This window comes from Hippocampus zosterae, chromosome 2 (assembly GCF_025434085.1).
Source record: "Hippocampus zosterae strain Florida chromosome 2, ASM2543408v3, whole genome shotgun sequence".
NCBI lineage: Eukaryota > Metazoa > Chordata > Actinopteri > Syngnathiformes > Syngnathidae > Hippocampus > Hippocampus zosterae.
Window position 1 is genome coordinate 25,873,615 of NC_067452.1, and position 17,341 is coordinate 25,890,955.

The following is a 17,341-nucleotide window of genomic DNA, read 5'->3' on the forward strand; positions in this document are numbered from 1 at the left end:
TATTTTGACGACACCGGATGCCCGTTGTACTTGTACTAGCGACCTCCGGTTCGGCCGCTGTGTCTAAATGTGGCATACAGGATAAACAAAGAAATATACTGTACCCAAGGCTTTGAATGTGTTCCCGATATATCACACATAGGATCTGATCATGAATTGAAAAAAAAGGTTTATTCCAGGAAATTTGAACGGAACATGGACGACGGGCTCTCCAAGGTAACGAATGCTTAGTTTGGATTGATTGCCTGCTACAAAATATTGTTCTCATGACTAAAATGTGTTCATATATTCATGTAAGCGAGCCAGGTGGCCAACAAGCTATGACATTTTATACTAGGCAGTGCAACCCGCTCCAGTACATTGTTTTGATTATCCGCAAACGTGACGCGTATTTGTACTGTTTACTTTTTGTAGCCATCCCGGCCCAGGGAGCTCCCGCCTCTGCCCCAGGTCAGTATCAATATTATTGCATTCAAAATCCCTGACTTAATCACCGTTATCGAATGAATGTGTGAATGATTTCTAATGTCTGCTGGGCTCATTTAATCTGGGCATTCTCTGCAGTGTTTTCTTACAGTTGTATGTATACCATACATCATCATGTATTTATTGTGGTGCTTATGCCCGAAGTTGTGTGATGTATACTATTCTAAGTATGATATGAAATATTCGCATCATAAATGTATATGTGTATATTGTGAACCATTGGTGGCCGGTGGGAGGCGTTAAATTAACTGAGTACGGTAATTGTGTCTGTGTGTGTGTTTGGTATATGTTTGTTTTGTTTTATATTGTGGATTAATTTTATTTTATATCTTGTGCCATTCCCATCAAATTTATGAAAATCTTCCCACCTAACCATTACCAGCTTCTTTAAGAAGATCTTGGTTCCCCAATATTTTCTACAATCCCAAAATTCCACTTTTCACAATATATTACAAAATATAGGAGGTACCTGTATTTTACCACTGCTGTCCACATTTCTTTTACCAATTCAAACAATACCAACTTCAATGTATTCACCTCATTCACAACATCAGGACATCTGGGCCGTGGCTGCTGTATGGTTTTATCACATCAGCCAATTGCCACATTTGCACAGTACAATTCGTCATTTTAGACATTTTACTTATTAACTTACTTTAAGGCTCACATTCTACATTTCAACAATTCAACTGATCCCACAGCAATTCAGCTGATTGTCAGCTTTTCAGCATTCACAAACTATTCCCACAGAAATTGCTAATTACCGGTACCTGAACACTCCCAAAGATGGAGTAATAATAATAATAATACATCACATTTGTAAGCGCCTTTCACAACACTCAAGGACACTGTACAGCCAAGACCAATAGTAAAACACAGATAAAATAATAAATAAAGAAAGAAAGATTTAAGGCGGGTAGGCAAGTCTGAATAGGTGGGTTTTGAGCTGGGTTTTGAATAAGGAAAGATAGTCAATATTACGAATGTTGGGAGGAAGTGAGTTCCAGAGTTTGGGGGCAGAGCGACTGAAGGCTCTGCACCCCATTGTACTGAGACGGGCAGAGGGTAGAAAAAGGTGGAGGGAGGATGAGGACCTGAGTGAGCGAGAGGGAATGGAGATTTGAAGAAGATCTGACAGATAGGGGGGCGCAAGGTTATGGATGGCTTTGAATGTATAGAGAAGTAATTTGAAGTTGATTCTAAGTTTGACAGGAAGCCAGTGGAGCTGTCGGAGGATGGGGGTGATATGATGGAAGGAGGGGGTTCTCGTGATGATCCGGGCTGCTGAATTCTGAACAAGTTGAAGTTTATGGAGGAATTTTTGATGGACACCGAAGAGGAGTGAGTTGCAGTAGTCAATACGGGAAGTGACGAGACTGTGAACAAGGATAGCGGTGGTGTGCGGAGTGAGTGAGGGACGGAGGCGGTTTATATTGCGAAGGTGGAAATGAGCGGACCGGGTAATGTTATTGATGTGGGAGTGAAAGGATAGTGAACTGTCAAGGATGACACCCAGACTCTTCACCTGGGGGGAAGGAGATATAGTGGCATTATCAATTGTGAGGGAGAAACTGTCGGCTTTGTTTAGAGTGGATTTGGTACCGACGAGTAGGAGTTCAGTTTTATTGCTGTTTAGCTTGAGGAAATTGTGGGTGAACCAAGATTTGATTTCTGAGAGACAGTGAGAGAGGGACGAGGGTGGGAGAGAAGCGTCGGGTTTGCTGGAGAGATAGAGCTGGGTGTCATCCGCAAAGCAGTGAAAGTGTAAGCCAAATTTGCGGAAAATGTTTCCGAGTGGAAGGAGGTAGACAATGAAGAGGAGCGGACCGAGGACAGAACCCTGGGGAACACCAGAAGAAACGGGGAGGGATTGTGAAGTAAAAGAATCAACTTGAATGAACTGAGAGCGGCCAGTGAGATATGAGTGGAACCAATGTAGAGGGGTGTTGGTGATGCCTATGGTAGAGAGTCGATTGAGGAGGATGGGGTGAGAGATTGTGTCGAAGGCTGCACTCAGGTCAAGGAGGATGAGGATGGAGATAAGGCCAGAGTCTGCTGCCATGAGAAGATCGTTTGTGATTTTTATGAGGGCTGTTTCAGTACTGTGACGGGGACGGAAGCCGGACTGGAATTGTTCATAAAGACTATTGTCGGTAAGGTGGGAGTGGATCTGAGAGGCGACAGTTTTCTCCAGAATTTTCGAGATGAAGGGAAGATGGGAAATGGGGCGTAGGTTATTGAAGTCATTGGGATCTGAACCAGTTTTTTTCAGGATTGGTGTGACAGCTGCAGTTTTGAAGAGCACAGGAACAATTCCAGTCGACAGAGAGGAATGGATAATGGCTGAGATGAAGGGAAGCAGAGAGGGTAGGCAGGATTTGACCAGAACTGTAGGGAGGGGATCGAGCTGACAGGAGGAAGTCTTGGATTTAATGATGAGGTCTGAAATTAATGAGAGATGGGGGAGTTCAAAAGAAGAGAACAGTTTGCAAGGGGTGAGAGGTTCAGATGAGGGGAAAGGTACAGAGGAGCCCAGATGCTGGTGGATTCTGTTGATTTTTTCATTGAAAAAGAGGAGAAGTGCATTGCAGGTGTCACGAGAATAAAAGTGAGGTGGTAGGGAGTCAGGAGGTTGAGTGATTCTGTTCCAAAGGGAAAAGAGAGTCTTAGTATTTCCAGCATTGGAGCAGATGAGTCCGGAGTAGTAATGTGATTTTGCTTGAGAGATGGAGTCCTTGTAGAGGGATAGCTGAGCTGCATAGATGTCCTTGTGAGCAGTGAGGCCGGTTTTCCTATAAAGTCTCTCAAGCTGCCGGGTTTGGGATTTCAAGGAACGTAGATGAGGGGTGAACCAAGGGGCAGACCGAGTAAAAAGGACAGAGCGGGACTTGACAGGGGCGAGAGTATTGAGGATGCTGGTGAGACCAGAGTTGTATTGGAAAACCAAATCATCAGGAGTGGAGTCAATGTCCGGAGTCAGGGTGGTCAGCCATGCAGTGAGAGAGTCAATGTTAATGTCTTTAATATTACGGTAAACAATGGTCCGGGGTGATTTGGCAGTTGAGAGCTGGAGTGTAATGTTGAATGAGATAAGGAAGTGGTCCGTTATTGGAAGTTCGTCAGCAGTACAGTTGGAGGGGGAAATACCAGAGCAGCAGATCAGATCCAGGGTGTGACCTTTGATGTGTGTGGGAAAATCTACAAATTGATCAAAACCAAGACTGTTAATTGAAGAAGTGAAGTCAATGGTGAGAGGAAGAGCAGTGTTGTCCATATGTATATTAAAATCTCCCAGGATTATTACATTTGGTGACAGAGAGGAGAGATGGGTGAGGACAGTAGACACTTCATTTAAAAAGTCGCGGTGGGGTTTGGGGGAGCGGTACACTGTGGCAATAATCGTGGGGATAGGTCCGGATATTTGACAGGCAAGGCATTCAAAGGAGGAAAGTGGCGGGAGAGAAACCGAAAGTACTTTCCACTTCTCGCGGTATACTATCGCGAGACCTCCTCCGCGACCAGAATCGCGGGGCTTGGAAATGTAAACAAATCCCGGGGGAGTGGAATCGTTCAACTGTGAGAAGTCCCCGGGAGTTTGCCAGGTTTCATTCAAGCAGAGAATGTCAAGCTTACGGTCCGTGAGGATATCTTGAATGAGATTACCCTTCCCAGTAAGCGAACGGATGTTAAGTAGCCCGAAGTTGACGGCGGCAGTCTCGCTGCTGCGGGGGCCGTTAGCCGACCTAGCCAAGCCGGCTAACGCACGATGGTCGATGGATCGGCCGGCGTTTCTGGATGGCCGACGGGAGGAAGACCAGAAGGAGACGATGGTGTTGGATCGGTTGAGGCAGAAGCCCCGACGAGACCCACGATGAATATATTTCCGGGAAGGAAAGCGAACGATGTCCGGGAGCCGGTGTAGAGCAGGAGGAGGGCCCAGCCATTGGAAGCGGAGCCGAAGGAGCTCGGCCAACGAGTACTGGAGCAGACCCTTGACAGGTCGATGGAGGAGCGACAGGTTGACAGGTAGGACGCTGAGACGCCGGGACGAAACAGTCGAAGATAGTTGAGAGTGCGAGACAGGCCTGAATGGGGGCTGGGTGGAATGACTGTGAGATGATGATCGTGATTCCATGCGAAACAGTAAAACAATCGAGCGTAAAAACACCGTAAAACACAAAAGTTTGTGGGAGAGCAGCGGCAGCCAAAAACGCGCCAGCGTTCACTCTACCCGGACTTCCGGGTGGAGTAAACTCCATGTGCTTGCTGAGGTTTGTTTTTGTATTATTTGACTGTTAATGATACTGTAATTATTTAACCCCTCATCGGGACATTCAATTTAAGTCTACTGTACAGTTCATATATTTTTCGAAACGGACCATACACGTGCAGAGAGATGGATGTCAGACACCTTGACTGTACTTGGACTCGCATTTTTCCAACAGCTAGTTGTCCTTTTTCATTTCAATCCATACAGATTAGCTGTTGCTGACCCAGATCCGCCACCGTATTATTATACAGGAGCAAGATCCAAAACACATTTTCACCTGCGGTCACTTCTTTTACTATACATTAAACCCACCTATACTCGGAAAGTAGGAGTGGGTTTGACCTGTGCACTGAGTAATCCTTACTTCTGGCAGATGCTGGACCACAGATTTAGCTGAGGATTTAACAACAGGACATAATGTACAGCTTCACTCCGCTCTTGCCTGATTCTTGTGTGGAATGGCCAGTAAGACGCCGGTGAAGTTTTTTTCTTGTCCTCGTCATCTGCTGTGACAATAATTGCAACAAATACACATAAGTGACCTGTTGTTCTCTTCCTTTCTGCAGCGAGGACAAAGGTCTGTTCCCACTGGGCCAAGGTGAGTCACTCCGTTTTTTCAAAATTAAGAAAAAAAGGCATCTTTATATTACTTCCGTAGTATAAAGTCTTAGTTCTGTCTTTTCTTATACATATGGACATTGAAGTGGAGATTCAGCTGGTGAGAAAGAAACTGACAGAAAATAATTGCCCATTTTAATGAAAGCATGAGTCTAATGTAACTTTCGATTTAACAGAAGTGCCCAAGCAGAAGAAGAAGAGGGTGAGAAAAGAGGCAAATGGATCAACTTATGCAGACGGTGCGCACTGTGCTCACATTGAATGGAAATGATTTCACATCAGCTCATGCACATTGAACTGTTTTGCATCCATTTTAGATCAGGAAATGGAGATGGAAGGCCAAGGCAGCAGAAGGGCTTCTGAGATCGGTGACCATCTTTCATTTGAAGCGATGACAGATGCACCCCCTCAGAGGAAGAGGAAGAAGAAAAAAACTGCAACTCTAGGTGAGCCAGCCAAAGTGTGATAATTCCCGGCGCGTGCATTAATGACGAAGGCAACTAGTAGCTGGAAGAACTTGTGAATTGCTCAGTACAACGACCATCGACACGTCATTCATGCTTCGTGGTAAGATGCTTTAAGTGCGCAGAGATATTTTCCCTCAGCATTTGGGGCTCTTTCACCCGATCGGTTATGAGGGGTTTGGCAAGCGGACAGCGAGAGTACTGGACAACACCTGTCATGTTGTCAAACACATCGCAATTACATACCCATTATTTTGTCTCATTTTCAACTAAAGCTGGGAATTAATTGAAATTCAATGGTGATTTCATCTTTGCATGACATTAAAATCATAATTGAAGAAAAACGATTGATGTGGCGAAAGGTAGTGTTTTTCGCAAGTTTCTGATATGAAAGCACCATGTTGCTTGTACTATAAGCGTGTGATGTGGACTTGGTTCTGCTCTCACTTGAAGCTGTTTACTGACACCCCAGTTGGAACTAACTGTAAATTTTAAACACACCACAAAACACACCACAAAAAGAATTATACACACTGTACATTTAAACACAAGACATGCTTGGTACTCAAAACATCAGCGGCTCCTCTGCTAAAGTCAGACATGCTAACTGGAAAATAGCATCGCCTTCCAAGAGTCCTTCAAATAATTAATATTTACACACACATCTAGTAATATAACAAAATTCAAAAGCACATACCTAGTAAAGTGTGAAAAATGAGTTCTGTCAAAAGAGCTCAATCACAATTTTCAATTACAACTTTCTTCTTTTACTATTCTTATCTCATTGTGTGTATTCCCTGTATGCATGGCACCACTAAGAGGCCAATGCATACATAGCAGGAGTAATTGTTGTTGTTGGTGTTTTTTTTCTAGAAGCACATTCTAGTCCTGTGTTGTGTTATTTTGACTTCAAAATGGCGCCGCGAGAGTGGCTGCCTTTCCAGCAGGTCCTATATTCTGTTGTTCTACTTCTTCCTTTCATAACTTTGCTGCTGTGAATTGGGAATGTCTCCATTGCGAGACTAATAAAGGTTTTCTTATCTTATCTCATTTTACTTTGCTATGAATGTATTTTCTGGTTATTCTTTCAAGCTATGTTTAAATTTGAGTGCCAAACTTGATTCGCAAATTACGATGTGAATCCGAGAAAGCCTTTACAGCGTGTCTCTGTGGGCCTGTCAATTGGATACATTTATACAACACAAAACCCTATTATTAATATAATCGTGATAAGGAAAAAAATATTGAGACCAAGGGTTAGGACTTAGTCAGTTTTTGCCTTCTACTCCTTTTAAACATGCAAACTGTGGCAAAAGATTTTTTTAATTGCCACTTTAAATACATATTATTAAAAAAAACATTTATGTTCAAATAAATCTATATATGAACCTCATCATTACTCCGCTGGCCGCCATTAGCAATTCTTGACCATTTAATTGTTTGTGCTTTCACTGTAGTTTATAGTGAGTGGTGTTTTTTTCCCCCTTGTGTGTGTGTGTGTGTGTGTGTGTGTGTACACGTGTTTATCCGTTTTGATTGAGCAGATGTGGGAATGTCTTTACGTGACTAATCTCCATAGATCTATGCATGTACACTGCACTCACATCGGCAGATTATTTATTTTATTTTGACTCATATTTGCAAGAGGCCTGATTCAGATATATTTTTTCCTTTCCACTTCGATCTTGAAGATGACCAAGCTGACCTGGTGAATGGAGATGCAGTGGATCAGACCACCGATGAAGAACTTGTGAAGAAAAACAAAAGGAAGAAGTAAGAAACGTCTTAATTAAAAAAAAAAAAAAATAATTGGCTAGGCGTTGTACTGTATGTGTGACCCACCTTGTTTTCATCATTTCAGGAAGTCAAAAGTTTCTGAATCATCCATCCCTGATGAATTGGACATAGAAGAGGATGACGTTATTACAGACATTCCTTCTCACATACCACAGCATTCCCTGTTCTCCGCCCCACAAGGACAGAGTCAGCCCGTTGGAAAGGTCTTTGTAGAGCGGAACAGTGAGTGACAGATTGGATTTTAGACTGCTATGCATTTACTGTTTGTCAGAAATGGCAACGGTACTCACATTCTGTACACAAAGAAGTACAATGGACCCTTGCATAATCGCAGTTCGGCACATGTGGATTCGTCTCGTCGCAATTAAAAAGAAAAAGAAAAACTAAACTCAATTTTTTTTGTAGGGGTGGGGCAAGCCGTGTTTTTCGTGAGGCAATTTTTGTTTTTCCACCACTGCTGAATGTGCAACTATTACTGTCTAGAGCGCTTCCACGCAGCAGAGCGCTCAGACTGGAGGAAGACGAGTGACCAGATTGAAAACCTGAATGAATTCCATCCCATGCAAGCTCCCTGGACCACCAGAGATGTTTCTATCAGTGTGCACAAGAACTTCAGGTAAAACTAAATTGCACTGGCTCTTTATACTGTAATTGCCACCAGTGGTTAGCACTTCTGCCTCACAATTCTGAGGTCGATATTTGACTCTGGGGAAAAGGGAATACTTCGACAGATACCCTTTTGCTATGTTGATTAATGTATATTGTCTTAATTTTTTTTTGTATTTAACCCCAAGGACAACATAAGCAGGCCTACTGATGTTGTCCTTGGGTGTTTTTAGTTTTCATTTTGGTATTATGCCACGCTCAGATGACCTGATTGAAGTCTAATTTGGATCCAACAAACATGTCGCAGTCAAACGGTCACTGTTGTGGCCGATTCTTCAAGTTTACGAGCAAAAATGTTTAATGCCTGATTATCATTATGTCTGTTAAATCTTTTAAGATTTGAAAAATACCTTTGTTTGTACCAAGACCCTGGTGAAGTTGGATGTTGCACCCACATTCCAAAATTAAAGACTTCAAATTGTCTTTGCATGTGAAAGGCTCGCTATGTAAATATCCTGCAATTTGCTGGTAACGAGTCCAGAGCCAGAGTATACCTCGCATCTCGCTCAAACTCAGCTCAGCTGGGCTGTAGATCACCTGAGACCCCAAATTTTTACGCTTTTTGACTGCTCCAGCGTGACTCCATCATATGATTTTCTTTGTCTTTTGTCTGATTCAGGATTTTCGCTCTCTACTGTCATGGCTTCCTGGCAGGATTTGCAGTGTGGAACATTGTTGTGGTGTTCGTGTTAGCTGGGCAGCACCTCACAGCGTTGTCCAACCTGCTGGAGCAATACCACAGCTTGGCTTACCCAGCGCAGTCTCTGCTTTACATGCTACTGGCCATCAGCACCGTAGCTGCTTTTGACAGGTAAAAAAAATATCAACCGGGTTGAAACATTAAAAACATTTTATATTTTATACTGACAAGAACTACCGGTTTTGGTTTTTAAAAATTGAATGCCGTAAAAGAAGCAAAAACATGTTTTCAGAAACACAAAATATTACATATTTTAATGGCCCCAAACAACCTGAAAGTGGAGCGAAATCCAAAAACGCCCGAGGCTGAAGAACGGCAACTGTCAAGACAACACATTTTAAAAAAATGTAAAGTTTCTCTTCAGACATGCCAGCAGAGTCATTTGTAGCCATGTAGTCATACGTTTTCCCTTATTGTATGTCTCCCAAGTAACTTGAGACAACTTGTGTTGTGATTTGGCAAGATAGAAATACACCTGAATTGAATTCATGCTCATAGAACATAATATAGAAGATACATAATTCTCATACGATGACAGTTCATGTTTTCCCTCCTTTGTAATCTAAACCACCTTAAATACTGGTTGAACCTTTTGCCCCCCCCCCCCCCCCCCCCCAGAAAACATAATCCTGAATGATATTGATTATTTATTTCATGAAGGTAGAATTGCAGAGTTGCCCAGCATCATGAGGAAACAATTTATGCAACAAAATTCATTTTTGTCAAAACAAAACCTGGGCCATTATATTCGGAAGGTAACAGTATACACTATAAACTCTTGATTGAAGTAAAAATGACTGAAAACATTTGTCGTATAGAGTAAACCTGGCAAAGAGCTCCATGGCGCTGCAGGAGCTGGCCACACTGGACCCAGTGGCTCTCGCCTCATTCTGTGAGTATTTACACCTCAGTTGGTCTTTTGTTGTTGTTTTGTTCTTTTAACAACTTCTCTCGCTCCTGGTTCCATTCAACACTGTAGTGTATTTCTCAGCATTGGTGCTCTCCCTCAGCCAGCAGATGACGAGTGATCGCATCCACCTCTACCCAGACACCAATGCAACATTATGGTAAGTGACCTAAGGTTGCAAATTTTTCTCAAAGTTGAACTCTTTTCACTAGTATTATCAGCAATTAACGCGATCACAACTGAAAGTTGGCTCTTACAATACAATACAATACATCATGATTTATATAGCGCTTTCACAACAGCTGCAGCTGTAACAAAGCGCTTAACAAAACAGTTAACATAAAGTAAAATAATAAACACAACACATAACATAAAACACGGACAGTCGTGCATTTCCCTCATACGCTTTGTTGTTTAAACAATCATGATCTCGTTCCTCTCAAGGCGGCCAGAGCCCGAGCACCAAATTCTCCACTCTTGGGTGACAGTCAACCTTGTGGTGGCGCTGTTGGTGGGCCTGGCCTGGTTCTTCATCTCCATCCGACCTGAGACGGACTACACTGAAAGTATGATGTGAAACATCCAGTGGTGTTATTGTATACATTTGTCTCATTCTGTTTCTCTTCCTCAGACTATCTGATTGCCATGCAAATTGAGCCCACCAAGGTAGACAAGAAATCTGAAATGAACGCCTGACTATCACAGACTGATACTGTACAAATAAATATTTTTGTGTGTGTGTGTTCTTGCTTTGTAACTGTGTATCTTTTGAATACACTGAATAGTTTTACCCGTCAAATGTTTTTGAATTCAATGGGTAGGATTAAATATGTTTATACCTCATTCTGCACCTTTTGAATATGTAAACTGTGAGTAATACATAATAGTTCTATATACGGTCGTCTACACACCACTGTTCAATTTTCAGCTTTTATAATTGAAGAAATGAGATCAAGATTAATTCCTTCAAAACGTATCCCATAATTAATGTGAACACACCGAATAAGATGTGGCTGTGTTCAGAATTTACATATCAAAATATATAAATATAATTAATGTGCGGTTATTTCCACCGATACACACAACTTCCTCGATATTAGCGTGATCACAGGTTCACGGGTATCAGTCAAAACAATGGAACCTTTTTATTGAATTAAATATACCATGAAAGACAGTGAATACAGTACACCATCCAGTGGAGAAAATACGGCACAACAGCGACACTAAAGAGAACTGGATTTCCCTCTGACGCTGATTAAAAGATGAGATGGAGGCTGCCAAAAGGCTGAGAGCAACATTGAAGGAGCTCCAGAAAATTCAGGCAAGTACAGACTGTTCAATACATGTGACAACAATCTCCCGGCCACTCAACCACATCTCGCAAACGCCTCTGGGAAAACGATGAAACCAAGTTCAAAATTGGTTGCCTTAAAGTAATTTTAAAAATAGTGTTTGGAACAAATGCAATCCCGCCCATCACCTAAAGAACACCATACCTACGGTGACATGGTGGTTTCAGCATCATGCTTTGGGGAGATTTTTCACCTTGACCTGGTCTCACCCGTCCCCGGACCTATCGACGAAGACCTCAAATGAGGATTCTGTTATCTATCTGCCCGTTGGGGCCGGGAGCAGCCGTTTCTGCGATGGTTCGGTTTGGTCATCGATGCGCTCTGAGATGAATTAGCTAATCCTGTTTTTTTTCCTAATCGAACACAGAGAGACTCGACACTTCGTGTTGACGTGGAGTATGGTTTCACTTCAAGTCGCTATTACTGACTGAATAAGTGCTTATAGTAGGAAACAGTCATGCTGGATTTCGCTATATTTGCGGTGACCTTTATTGTTTTTTTGGTTGGCGCAGTTGTGTATTTGTACCCGGTAAGTAGCCGAAAGTTTGCTAAGTGGCGTTGATGACGTGCTTGTGCAGTCAGTATGAATATAACGTTCACCCACTGTATGCCAGACACATACCGCTAACTTAAAGCTCCCAGTCAAACATTTCAACATTCCCCTAAACTTGAATTTTGGTAATCACCTCACACGTTAATCCGATTCAGTTTGTGTCTCTTGTGCTGCTCACACGTTTTGAAAAGTGCTCATATGAGGACCAGCGAGTAGGAGTATTGGTGTTCCATTAAAAACAAGGACGGGATTTTATTCTCTCAAATAATAATGTCAGACTCCTGAAGAAATGTGAGAGTTCAGACTGAACCCTGTTTGGGCTTTTCACTGATTCAAAGTTTAAATGTGAAACAGGTTGATAAAATGGACCGAATCATGCAATGATAAAAAACAAAACATGTTTAAAAAAGTGTAGAAAATTCTTACACGTATCCACTAACATGAATACAAAAGATAAATAATAATAACAATAGTAATGGGTTAAAAAATGAATAAAACAGTCTAAAGGGGACAAATGGTTGTGAACCTGAGTTCATGCATTAAGTGCAGTGTGTTTCTGTTCATATTACGGAAGTCAGTATGTTGACAGTATATTAGGAATTGATGTGATGCTTTTGATAATCCAGTCTCATACCTTGCTGTTTTCAGTCATCAAGAAGATCGTCTGACATCCCAGGTCTGAATCCAACTGATGAGAAGTAAGCAACTTGCATGTCATTGTCATTATTGTGCTACTTTCATTCATGATGTCAGTGAAATTTAAGTTTTGAAATCTCTGTGTAGTGTTGAAAGACATAAGTGTGTGCCTTTGGGTGTCGTGTCACTAGGGATGGCAACTTGCCAGACATTGTGAACAAAGGCGGTCTGCATGAATTCTTGGTGGCTTTACATGAGGAGTTCGGCGCTGTGGCATCATTCTGGTTTGGTCAACGGCTTGTGGTAAGCCTGGGCTCCGTCAACCAGCTACGGCAACACATCAACCCAAACCACACAAGTAGGTGCAAGAAGTGCAAAAACAGAACAGCGTTCAACACTGTCTTTTGTCCTTCATTTTGGTGTTTCCTCTGCTTTCCACAGCTGACTCGTTTGAAACGATGCTTAAGTCGTTACTTGGCTACCAATCAGGGACAGGTGAAGGGGTCAATGAGGCCGTCATTAGAAAAAAGGTGTATGACAACGCCATCAACGACACTCTCAAGAAGAACTTCTCATTGGTTCTCAAGGTGTGGCTTTTAGGACAGGCTAAAATGTCTCACTCGCCCCCTGCTGTGGTTTTTCACCCAAACATTTTGGTCAATTTCTTCGTCTTGTGTTTGCCAGTTAGTTGAGGAACTGGTTGAAAAGTGGGTGTCATTCCCAGAGGCTCAGCACATACCACTCTGTTCCCACCTGTTGGGTCTCTCCATGAAGATCGTCACTCAGCTGGCCCTTGGCGAGCACTTCAGTGATGATGCCCAAGTTATATCTTTCCACAAGAATCATGACGTGGTGAGGAATGTAGCTGATATCACCTCATTGTCCACAGGAAAATCAAACAATGGAGTGATTTTTTTCGGGAAAGCCGAAATCAAGTTACCGGTACTTGTTTTTATCCTGGCAGATCTGGTCCGAAATTGGGAAAGGCTACTTGGACGGTACCCAGGAGAAGAGCAGCAGCAGTAAGACACATTATGCGAGAGGTGAACGTCATTCAACTTCTACTGTTGCTTTACGTACAGCTCAGTCCTCAGTTTCTTTATCAGCTCCCTACAAAACTATTATTCTTGTTCTTTAGTAATCATCAGTAGAACATGGGTTGATTTCACCAAAAACACAGGTTTCAGACCATAAATGTGGACAAAACAAACTTTGACTTCCAATGCATAGGTATTTCTCGACCTCATAATGTATATGACCTGTCCAGAGTTACATCCTAATCTTTATGGTCTACTCAAAAGCTGTGCTGATCACTAGTCCAAGGTGGGTTCTGTTCATTATAATGGTGGTTTACAAACCTTAATTTCACAGGTAGGATGGAAGAGAATCTCTTCCATGCCCACCCGTTGAAAAATGTCCTTTACGAAAATACTTGTCAGTGGATTGCAGTTGACAAATATAAACATCTGCCGCAGTGAATGAGTTAAAATTGCTCCTAATCTGAAATGTAAATGTGTTGGGAGAAATGCATTGTTGCCTAATCCTGACGCAAACAACAAGATTTCACCCAAGTACAGTGGTACCTTGTCTTGCGAGTGCCCTAATGTACCAGTTTTTCAAGTAACAAGCCTTTGCTTGGTCAATTTTCTATGCTTTACGTTGCAGGCCAAAATTTACTGTACGAGCAAGCTTTAGATATTGTTGATCAAGTGATTTTTTTAAAAGTGAATTTTCAAAGTACTATAATACCCCGTGTTCGTGCAAGGAGAACTATCTATCTTGCATCGAGTGGTCTGCTTATCACAAAAAATCGCCCACATCTGAATATATGCTTGAATATGATACCTTTCCATTAACTTTGAGGAAATGTTCCACCCATTTAAAGCCCCATTTTTAATTTACCTGAAAACTGTGAGTAATTTTTTTTCTGAGACTCGGACATCTCAAGTTGACGCTGGATGGATGGATGGATGGGATGACTGACTGGCAGATTCGATGTGTATAAATAAATGTATTTTTAGCTCTGTCAGAGATGGAGTCTGTGTTGCTGTCTGTGGCCAAGGAGAGAAAAGCAAAGCCGAAACAGTTGGTGTTTGTGGACATGCTGCTAAAGTCGTCTCTCAAAGAGCGACAGGTGAGTACTGATCCAGTATCTTATTTCATTTATTTATTTTTTTCAGCACCCAGGATTAGTGTCAAGTATTTGCACGAGCTTTGTTGTTTGTTTCAGATCATGGAGGACTGCATGGTGTTCACTTTGGCTGGATGCGTCATCACTGCCAACTGTGCGTGCTGCGTTTCACTGCATGTCATGCGAACAAATAGTCACGTTTCATCCTCCAAAATAATGGCAAAACTCTTTGGCAGTGTGTATCTGGGTTCTTCACTTCCTGTCCACCTCCAAAGAAGTCCAGGATAAGTTGTATGAAGAGATGGAAGATGTTTTGGGTTCGGATCCCATTTCCTTAAACAAGATCCCCCAGCTTAAGTAAGTGTTTCATTCTGTTAAATCAACATTTCATTTGTTAGCTGTTAATTTGTGTCCTAAATGGACATTGTCACATTTCTGTCACTGCGCAGATACTGCCAGCAGGTCCTGAATGAGACAGTGAGGACTGCGAAGTTGACTCCCATTGCTGCCCGACTTCAGGGATTGGATGGAAAAGTTGATCAGCACGTAATCCCCAAAGAGGTACAGTATTTGCTTTCCTGATGTCCATGGCCCATCACCACTCACTTGCTCACACCCCAGGTGCAAGCCAGGAGGTAGAAAAGCTTTTCGGTGCAACTTCAAATTGTACTTCTAGGACTTCATTGTGAAAACTTTGTGTGATATGCTACTTGAGTCCATTCTCGTTTAAACAGTATATGAGACTTCTTGTTTACTCAAACACGATGAGGCAAAAAGTGGTGCATATCATATAAAAATAATCTCCTGTCACATTGCAGACCCTAGTGATCTATGCTTTGGGTGTAGTGCTGCAAGATTCCAACACCTGGAGTGCAGCAAGCAGGTTTGTTTTCAACGCTTAATTGAACGACATCTATCATAATGCCACTTGAGAGATATTGCTTAATGGATCAAAAGTACTGTCGACCAGTCAAGTACATCTTATTTAAACTAAAGAGGAGTGGGAGTGTTTTAAAAATATTATTTGATTAATTCTCAGATTTGACCCGGATCGGTTTGAGGACGATTCAACCAGAAAGAGTTTCTCTCTGCTTGGTTTTTCTGGGAATCAGACATGTCCAGAACTTAGGTAATGAATGCCATTGAAGCACAAAGCTAAACTAAATACTGGTCTTCAAGTTGTGATATAATGTGTTTTCCTAACAGATTTGCATACATGATAGCTACTGTTCTGCTCAGCACATTGGTGCGGCAGCTGAGGCTTCATCGATTGGAGGGTCAAGTCCTGGAGGTCAAGTCCGAGCTGGTTTCAGCACCAAAGGATGAAACCTGGATCACCCTTAGCGGGAGAAGTTCAAAATAGTCTTCTGTAACTTATTTTATTTGTGAGGGCTTTGATCAACTGAAATCTTGTGGTATGCTTGGTCCGTGTTTTTCACCATATTTTGCATTGTTTCCTTTGACATTTCATCATACAAGAACTGTGTACTGAAAATGGAAAATTCTCTCCTCAAAAAAGTACAGTATTTTGGTAAATGTTGAAGGAATCCTTGTTGGAAAAAAATAATAAAATGATTCCAAATGGTGAAACTTAATGCATTGTGTGAAAGAGACAAACTTGAAGATTAATGGTCATGTGCATCACCTTTTTGTGAGCAATGGTCCGAGTGAGAGGCCAATTTTATGTGTGTGCTTGTGTGTTGTCTATCGACAACTGCAAACTGCTCGCAAAACCTAGTTTTTTTTTCTAATACAAAAACAAAACTATCACACTGGTACTTTTCTTTCACATATCAGTTTATTTGAAATGAAGCAAAAAGGGGAAAAAGCGCCCAAAAAGTATCTCAAGAAATGTATCATTTTGGCGCATCAATTTTACATGAGAGGTTATTGACAATTTCAAGTTGTAACATAGTCTGATGGTGTAGTAGTACACTCGTCTGCCTTGTGTTCAGGCAGCATGGGATCGGTCCCCACTCTGACGGTGTGGATGTTTGTGTGAATGGTCATTTGTCTCTATGTGCCGTATGACTGACTGGCAACCAGTTCAGGGTCTAGTCTCCCTTCCGCCCAAAGTCAGCTGGGATAGACTCCAGCAACTCCCTGTGACCGTGTTCAGGATCAGCGGTGTTGAAAACAAATCCATTCTTGTTTCTCCGACTCGTCTAGCCTTTTGTTGCGCACCTGATGGCTTTGACCTTTTCCTACACTGTCCATGTTTTCAATATAAAGCTACATTTCCCAAGAATGTGTGCGTGTGGCGAATAAAAGCCCCGGTGGCAGCCCCGGTGGCAGCCACCGGGGCTGCCACACTCATTGCACAGACCAGAAACTGGCCTTGCCTGCAGATGATCATAATGCATAAATTATAGGGTACTTAAACAAACATGAATGAAAAGAAACAAAATATTTTTGTGGCTGTGATGGCATTTACCTCTCCTGTGGCAAACAATGAAATAAAAGGCATTCCCAGGGCAACCGGCTATGTCTCCAGCATTTACTGGGTCATGCCCGGGGCCTTCTCTCAGTGGGACGTGCCTGGAAACCTTACTCGGGAGGCCTTCTTACCAGATGACCGAGCCATCTGAAAAGGCTCCTCTCGAGGCAGGGGTGCAACCAGTCAACTTTAAGCCCTTCCTCACCCGATCTCAAAGGAAGAGCCCAGACACCCTATGGAGGAAGCCCATTTCATCTCAGCTGCTTACACCAGGTATTTTTTAATGGGCATATTTTGTGTAATTATAAGATAAGAAAACCTTTA

The 17,341-nt window shown here is 42.3% G+C and overlaps 2 protein-coding genes across 4 annotated transcripts; both read left to right on the plus strand.

The window, feature by feature from the left end:
• The first annotated feature begins 14 nt into the window (after nt 1-14).
• On the plus strand, nt 15-10,751 carry LOC127595905 (transmembrane protein 237B-like). Of its 3 annotated transcripts, XM_052057894.1 has the most exons (15): nt 15-216; nt 415-450; nt 5,130-5,232; nt 5,323-5,354; nt 5,461-5,474; nt 5,551-5,613; nt 5,692-5,820; nt 7,530-7,611; nt 7,700-7,857; nt 8,119-8,251; nt 8,921-9,112; nt 9,820-9,893; nt 9,981-10,068; nt 10,353-10,474; nt 10,540-10,751. In XM_052057894.1, the coding sequence occupies exons 3-15, from the start codon at nt 5,215-5,217 to the stop codon at nt 10,602-10,604; spliced, it is 1,170 nt and encodes a 389-aa protein (XP_051913854.1). In that variant the 5' UTR covers nt 15-216; nt 415-450; nt 5,130-5,214; the 3' UTR covers nt 10,605-10,751. The 3 variants fall into 3 exon arrangements, with proteins under 3 accessions (XP_051913854.1, XP_051913853.1, XP_051913852.1); XM_052057893.1 differs by lacking the exon at nt 5,461-5,474; XM_052057892.1 differs by lacking the exon at nt 5,130-5,232.
• An 848-nt stretch (nt 10,752-11,599) lies between these two features.
• On the plus strand, nt 11,600-16,175 carry LOC127595902 (cytochrome P450 20A1). Its single transcript, XM_052057887.1, has 13 exons — nt 11,600-11,789; nt 12,462-12,511; nt 12,641-12,807; nt 12,891-13,036; nt 13,134-13,301; nt 13,414-13,492; nt 14,471-14,583; nt 14,680-14,734; nt 14,817-14,937; nt 15,030-15,141; nt 15,399-15,463; nt 15,620-15,709; nt 15,787-16,175. Exons 1-13 carry the CDS (start codon nt 11,718-11,720, stop codon nt 15,941-15,943), a joined length of 1,395 nt encoding a protein of 464 aa, XP_051913847.1. The 5' UTR covers nt 11,600-11,717; the 3' UTR covers nt 15,944-16,175.
• Nucleotides 16,176-17,341: the final 1,166 nt, after the last annotated feature.